The sequence below is a fragment of the Gopherus evgoodei genome, chromosome 9 (assembly GCF_007399415.2).
Source record: "Gopherus evgoodei ecotype Sinaloan lineage chromosome 9, rGopEvg1_v1.p, whole genome shotgun sequence".
Classification (NCBI taxonomy): Eukaryota; Metazoa; Chordata; order Testudines; family Testudinidae; genus Gopherus; species Gopherus evgoodei.
Window position 1 is genome coordinate 29307680 of NC_044330.1, and position 8483 is coordinate 29316162.

Here is an 8483-nt window from a genome sequence, read left to right on the forward strand (position 1 = left end):
TTCGATCCATCCCTAACAGTTTTTGTTTATTTCAGTAAGGGTGGATTTGGGGTGAATGAGTGATTTCAGTGGACACTTGTACTACAAGGATTCTTCTACTTTAGCAAGTTTATTTCAGATTTTTAACAGACATTTTACAGTTTGAGATGACAACATTCTTTCCTATTATGCCTCTGAGCCATCTTGTTTTTGTTCTTTTTTTTTTTACATTTTTTGTTTTGTTTCAAAGAAAAGAAAGATGTTCAGTTTTACAATGCTTACAATATTTTTCTATGTCCATATGCGCTCTCACACACATTTGCATGCATGCCCACATTCTGTCACTCCCCCCAAATACATGCATGCACACATACAAGATTACTGCTGTAATCTTATTTCAAAGCAATAAACTTGAGTTTTGTCAGAAATCTATTTGACAAGTTTTGTCTGAGGAAACGACATTATTCTCTAGCATGAAGTTCAATCTTCCAGCACTAGTCTGAGAGACATAAAATGGTTTTGCTAAATCCCTGAAATAAGTTTTCTTGCGAAACTCTTTTGCAGCAAAGTAGTAACAGATGGCATCCAGACAGCAGTTGATGTTGGCTAAACACATCGCCAGCTGAATGAAGAGGCTAATACTTTGTTTTACACTGCAGTCCACAATGATTTTCCGCTTTACCAGGAACTGTAGAAAGATCCCCAGATGGACTGGTGTGAAGCAAACCATGAACACTATGAGATTGGCTGCAATGATCCATACACTGGTAACTTGCTCAGCCCTCTTTTCTTGTTGGTTGTTGTATTTTAGAAGAGTCTGGATGATCTTAACAGAACAATAAACCATCACAGTAAATGGGATGAGAAATCCAAAGATTTCAACAGAAAAGATGACTGGCATGCTCCATGTCTCCTCTGACATATTGTGGAAGCAGTTGAACTTATCAATGTTTTTAAAGTTATGTATGGGGATGCTGCCAAGCCAAACTATAACCCAAACGCAGCAGCATATCATGCCTGCCCTCTTAGGGGATCGGAAAATCCTAGCTTTTAAAGGGTGCCTGATAGCAATATATCTGTCCAAGCTAATGCAGGCAATAAGGGAAATACTTCCATACATATTGACAAAATAGAGAGATTCCATAAATGTGCACAAGAACCACCGCCCCTCTTGTACAGAGTAGTACATCTTGAAAGGAAGAGAGAAAAGAACAAGAAGATCCATAAGAGCAAGGTTTATCATGTAGATTGATGATTCTGTCCATTTCTTCCAAAAGCAGCAGAAAACCCATAGGCCTAGCAAATTGAGAATCAAACCAAGAATGAAAGTAGGTATGTAGATCACTAGCTGGAGATATTTCATTATGGTATCAACATGCTCAAAGACGCATTCCTTGCTGGAGTTATTGGCATTCATTTCTCTTCTAAAACATACAAAGAAGATTAAACAACACTATATTCCTATATTCCAAATAGATAACATATTAAAGGGTAAACATTTTCAAAAGTGGCTAAGTGACACTTTCAAAAATGACTTAGGTGCCTAAGGGCTGGTCTGCACTGAAAACTTACATCAGCATAGGTACATCTATGAAGGGTTTGAAAAATTCACACTTCTGAGAGATGTAGCTATGCTGCCCTAACCTCAGTGTAGACAGCATTAGTTGACAAAAGAAATCTTACGTCAACTTAGCTACTGCCTCTCAGGTAGGTGGATTAACTACAGTGATGGAAAACCCTCTCCCATCGCTGTAGCCCTATATTGGTAGAGCTGCAGCACTGCAGTGTGCTGCTGTAGCATATTAAATGCCCCAGTCTCATTAATGTTTAAAAATGTGACTTAGGGCCAGATTTTTAAATGTAGTTAGGTGCTTAAATGTAGTTAGATGCCTCGTGGGATTTTCAAAGAGCATAGGCACCTAACTTCCTTATCGTAGATATTAAGTGTTCTTCATTTAAAGGTAAACTAGAGCTGAGTGAATACATCAGAAAACTGAGTAAAAAAATCACAAAAACAAAATTAATTTCAGTTCTGTTCATAACCTCCACTGTGTAAATTTCCTTTTGAATATTTTAGTGAATGTATTCACTAGTAGAATAACTGAATTCAATTTCAAGAAAATATCAGCAAATATTCATAGAGAGCAAATTTCTAACTTGAAATTTCAAGTATTCATGCTGGAAACCAGATTCTCAGTTATGTTTGTTCATATCATGCAATAGTAGTATCTTTCCCCTAATTTATGACAAAATGAGACTGATGGAGAGAGAAGATAAGAATGACATCCTCACTAGAAGTGATGTAATTGGCTATGATTTCACAGGAAATGACAATGTCTTGGAAATGGTGCTAAACTGTTGCTCTTTCAGGGCCTGGGCTAACCCTATTGCCACTTGAACCCCAACCCAAAGGCCCACCTTACCTAGGGAGGGAAACCAATAGACTGATAAGCAGCACAACCCATAGAATGATAAAGAAATAAAGCTAAAAGCATGAAAAAGTTAAAGTTAAAAGAAAGAAAAAAGGTGTTTTAAAATATTTGCAAAAAGATCTGTAAATGAAAAAATGGATGTTTGCAGTAAAGGAATGTTTCAATCTAAGTGTTAACAAAACACACCCCACTTACCTGCAGAGGGAAACCAAAGGGTTTGGTGCAACTGTTTTTAAATTAATTTATGTAAATTTATTATTTTTCTGAAATCATTGTTATAAAACCATGTATATCTACAAGTGGCATTTTTGTACTCCTACGGATGTCTATGTCTAACTTAATTTCCCGTGTTTCTGTTTGGGCAAACTTGTACTGTTTGCTCTTGATGTTCATATGGGCCCTGTATGTATTTGCAAAATTGGTAAAGCCTCTCTGTATATGCATTAACTTTTGCACAAAAACTGGTGTGCAGTTTCCCCCATGTTTCTGAAATGTTAATGCAATGTGACTTTTGTATAAAGAGAGAGGGTGAGCAGAGGAAGATGGTCTGTAAACCTGTGTGCATTGCTCACAGTTTATGTGCCCAAAACTTAACCCCACACTGACTCAGTGTCTGTAGACAAGAAGTATTAGGCTAGATGTAGCCTTGCAAGGAGGTCTTTTGACAACCCTGAAGAAGTCAGGAAGAAAGCCAGCTTTTTCTTGTGAGCAGTCTGGCCTCAGTTTTCCTTTTAAACAAATTATCTGCCGGTATGTATTTTCATGTGAGATATGTGTTTGTGAGAAGTTTGTACCTATGGGGCTCATGTTTTATATTTGTAATTTGTATTTCGCTAAATGAGCCAAATGCATTCATAATGCAAAATATGCTAAAGCATTTAAGATACATTGATAATGTTTTGTTTGTATTTGCTGCTACCCAACTACAAAAAGAAGCTTTCCATAGCTCTCTAACATTATTTTTATTTTACTTATTAAATCCAAGTTTAATCATTTTTATAAAATTACATTCTATTATTTGAAAACACTATAAAATAAGATGCCTGTGTGTATTTCTGTCTATGAGTAACTTAAATTATGGCAGAGTTACAGGTTTAATTTACAAAATGGGGACTGTGGGTGGTGTGAACAGTCAAAAATTTTATCATCTCTTTTACCGAGAAAAGTTTAAACAAAGCCTGCATTTTGCATCATTACTCAGCTTTAGTCTAAAGTTAGATAATGTGTAGCGCTGGTAGCAAAATAAACAAAAATGTATATTTCTCACATATAGTTCCTTTAAGCTAGCACATTTTTGTTTTTTTCTCCAAAAATTGCTGAAAAACAAATATGCCTGTCTCTGTACTTTGGGGTATTTCTTGCGTATATCCTGTATACATGCAGAACAGTGTATATAGGCTTTGCATGTATGTATGGGGATATGATAACATTTCTTTTTATTTCTCTGAAATAGCTGTAACATTACATATGAATGTGTGCAGATAGTACAGATGGGTGTTTCTTTTCATATGTTTTAAACCTCTCTCTTTTTATGTTGGCTTTGTCACTGTTTTAGCATCTGTTTGTTATTTCTATGAGTGGTGCAACATATCGGACAATGGTTTACGGATCTGGGGCCATAAACCAAATCCTATTGGTTTCCCTCACTAGGTAAGGTGGGCCTTTGAGTTGTGGGTCAGGTGATGTAAGGGGTAAGGCCGGACCCTGGAAATGCAAAAGCTTAGGTCATAACATCATTTCTGAGATATCATCATAGGAGGTAACATGTTTGGTGACACAATCACCCTTATCTCTCCATCAATCTCTTATCTCACTCATTTTGACAAAAGCTTGGGACAAGATACTACTCGTGACTTATCCGTCCAATCAAAAATGATCAGCACCTCTCAGACTTTGAATATCACAATTGAATATTTACTGCAGCTTCCTTACAGAGCACACATTATTTACCACAGGTATTTGGAAACTAATTTTTAATTTATGAATAAATTTGCAAAAATCATAGACAATTCACAAAGAGAAAAAAGGCAAAAATGTGTGACAATTACTGTTTTACCATAATTAATATGACTATGGTCATAATATTCTCTGTTCTGTGCTAGATTGTATGCAAGTAAGGAGTTTCAATGGCCGAGTCCCCTTTGCATTGCCCGCAATACCAAAAGGGGCTAATCTGCACCATCCGCCAATCCTTTCCAATGCTCCTTCAGGGCATTTTGGCTCTGCACAGCTCTGTAAACAGAGATGTGGCTTAAAAGCCACAGTCTAGCCCTTCAAGTAGAAAGAATACCACAAATGTCATTAATAAAGTCAATTACAGTAAACCAGGAAACATCATGTTTTTGATGATTACCAGTGTGAAAAATAGACTATGTGCATGTCTTCCTTTATGAAGCTAAAATTGGAGCTGATCTTGTGGTACTGTGAATCCCTTACAAAGCTGAGTACTAATAATAAGTGGAAACTACTGATTCAGAATCAGTTTGCTCATATTAAACTCTCTTACTATATAATCTGGATCTTGATGCAAAGTGTAGGTGCAGTTTTAAATAGAAAGGAAACTAAAGGTTAACTGATGACAACTAAAACACAAGTGCCCTGACATATTAATCTAATTGCAAGAATTATATAGCAATTTTTGCAATACAGTAATGGGGAAAATTCTGCTCAAACCTAACAGCAGCATTACATCAGTATAATGGAGAGCAGAATATGGCTTTTTATGATAGATTTCCCCTATAGTCAATAACATGACTTTAAGTATTGTTAATTTCTGCTATTAAGTAGAATTTACTTATTTCTGTTGTCTATATCATTATCCATGATACAGGGACACTATTTTTGGAATGTACTATAGGTAGTCAACAGGAGAATGGAATTATTCAGTACAACCATTAACAAAAGTCCCATGTAGTTTTCATGTAATTAAATGATATTTACATATTTTTCCTTTTATACTAAGGTGTTAATAATTTGATCATCATATTTATTTATATTCATCACTAAATCCCAGAACTATGTCTTCTGCTATAAGACAAACAGTACATTGCATTTGATCTTTTCTATTTATTTTTAGCAGAAATACTCATTAGACTAGGTTAAAATTAGTGCTCAGCTAATTTTAATGTTCTTGTTAAACTCTTTACAATTAAATATAAATTAAAATATTAATTACTTTACCTTAATTTTCAGATAGCAAATTTGAAGGGACTGCTTCAGATGAACTTAGTTTATAGAATAAATCTATCGCAAACACCCTTACGTCAGAATCATCTGTGTAAAGGCATTGGTCCACCACATCCTTCTGCTCTTCGGAAAAAAACAACATAACACAGAGTATTTGCTATATTGCAGTTTACCTCTCATGGTGCTTTAACAAACAAGTGAAGATGAATCCTTAGCTGTTTTCAGTAAGCACTGGCCACAACTGAAGTGAATAAATTGCCATAATCCCATTGAAGTCAATAGAAAGTTTCATTGAAGTCCATAGAAGTTGCTATGCTGATTAACACTAATTCAGAATCTGGTCCATGTGTTTCTGATTAAGGCACTATGTGGATGCAGGACATCTAAAAACAAAGTATCACCTTGTTATTGTTCTATATTGTTAATATAGAACTTGCTTATTAACTTGCTTGCTTTTCAGTCTTCTAGTGTGGACATTTTTAAAATTGGGAGTGCACACATATACATAAATCATATGTACATTGGGTCCAGCTCACCAATACACTACAACTAGTTTGTGCTGCTCTGATGGCCAGTCAATTTATCTGGGTTTGTGGCTGCTTTGCATCACTATAATGACTCAAGGGATCCAGAGTGTACTGATGATTCAGGCCCATAGCATAATTATCCATACCAAGACCGGTACAGTCTTTGTAGTCTATTCTAGGAGATGAACCAGGATCTAACCTTTCAGTAGCCATCTTAAAAGGGAAACATATTGAGGTTGTTTGTTTAAATTACCTATTATAGTATATAAAGCTCTTTATTTCACAAAAAAATAATGCTTGATATGTGGTCGAAGTACCAAATTAAATGATAGTTCAGTGGTGTGAACTCCAGTCCACTAAGATTTGGATGAAAACACCAGCTAATTTTACAGCCATCAACTGACAACAATTTATAGTCACTATATATGTGCGCTGGATATAAATCTGGGATCTAAATGTAAAAGGCTTCATATCTTATTAGCAATCTTCTAAGCCAGCGGTTCTCAGGCTTTCCAGACTATTGTACTCCTTTCAGGAGTCTGATTTGTCTTGCATATCCCAAGTTTCACCTCACTTACAACATACTTGCTTACAAAATCAGACATAAAATACAAAAGTGTCCCAGCACATTATTATTGAAAAATTCCTTACTTTCTCATTTTTACCATAAAATTATAAAAAATAAATTAGTTTATACTTTTCGAGAGGGAACTCTCAGTGTAATAGAGCAGAGGAGCATGGACAAAGTTATCAGCCAGGTTTGATACCTTTGACCTGATGTTAGCCTTAGGGGAAGGGCCACAAACCATCACTCTCAACTCCATTCCAGGGCAACACGTATTGTATACTGTCACAGAATGTTGAAATGGCCATGCTACATGTTACTCCAGTAGGCATTATGTTTGTTCCCAGCACATTGCCTCTTGGAGTTCCTACTGTGCCTCCACATGATCCCCATAACTTCAAATAAGGAAGAAGCAGTGAATTCCTAAATTAATAAGATTCTGAGTTCTTTTGCATTATTTATTTGACAATCGAAATGTAAACATTATTCTCACCAAAATACCAATGAGTTTTAAAGGAAAATTGTCTTGGCATCCCAGCAGTATTGGCAATACATTATTATTGTTTTCAAACTGTAGTATATTTCAGCTGAGTGTTAGTACCAGAAATTAAAAGGCAGACTGGTCCTGTGGATTCAATGTGCAGCTGGAAATTGACATTCCTGAGTTCTCATCCAGCTGTTGGCACTACTGTACTCAGAGACCAGTCATAGAGCCCAGCATTTTCAAATGGGGTGCTGAAACTTCACCTGACCTCCAGATGTACTAAGCACCTGCAACTCCTCATGAATTCCCATTGCTCAAATTTCTTGGGATCAAGCCTGTCACAAGGAATAGGAAATCTAGTCCAAATTAGTAATTACAGGACAGGGTGGAACAGAGATTTTGAAGAAATAAAATACAGAGTTTGGATAGTTGGTGGTAGTTGTCCAGTTGTAAACTTCATATTTACCTAATGCCCAAATCAGTCTCAATCTACCCAAAGCAAGGAAGTGAAGTGAATTCAAAAAGAGAGAGAACCCTCAGATAAAGTCAATTAACTTTGAGACAGGCCTTCTTTCTAATTACGTCAACATAGTTACATCAGTGTCAGTTTTGTTAACGTAGAAATTTCTTGAATCGTTACTATCTGGAAAGTTTCTTCAGTTTTCCTCATATTACACCTGCCTAGAAGAGTTTCACTCTCTATTTGAGAGAGAGAGAGATACGTTGAAGAGATACGCTTACTGTGGAATGCTCTTACTAGTATCACGTATATTGATTTGGAAGTAAAGAGAACTGGAGTGCAGTATTATTCCGTTTGTCTGCTGCTGCAGTCATGCTTGTTGAGAAGTTCTGATATGTTGGATTCCTACTTTTTAATCACTACAAGGCACTGATTAGCATGGGGACACAGTCACTGATCAAACAGAAATAAGATAGCATATGCTAATGATAAAATAAGAAAAGAAATCTGGTTTAAAGAAATGCTTAGAGGTATCTCTCCACTGGGATCAAAGACAAAGTAATTACAGATTTTAGGCAATAAATGCATTGGTAAAAGGAAAAAGTACACAGCAGTGCCATCTTGTGGGAATTATGTGTATGAAATGGACTAGATTAACCAAGGAGAGAGAAGAGATATTTTTCATTTATTAAAACTTGAAAGTAAATTTACCTAAGTCCTGATTTTGCTTCCTCCTCACCCCGCACTCAAAAATATAAATTCTTTGGCCTAAATAATGATAATTTGGTCCTTGTCCACCATTACTTTACTTCCATTTTTTGCAAATGAGTCTGACTGAGAGAGTTTTCAA

General features: G+C 35.9%; 1 protein-coding gene across 1 annotated transcript; it reads right to left on the reverse strand.

The window, feature by feature from the left end:
- Positions 1-400: 400 nt before the first annotated feature.
- On the reverse strand, positions 401-1396 carry LOC115657641 (G-protein coupled receptor 55-like). Its single transcript, XM_030575703.1, has one exon. It carries the CDS (start codon positions 1394-1396, stop codon positions 401-403), a length of 996 nt encoding a protein of 331 aa, XP_030431563.1.
- Between the last annotated feature and the right edge of the window lie 7087 nt (positions 1397-8483).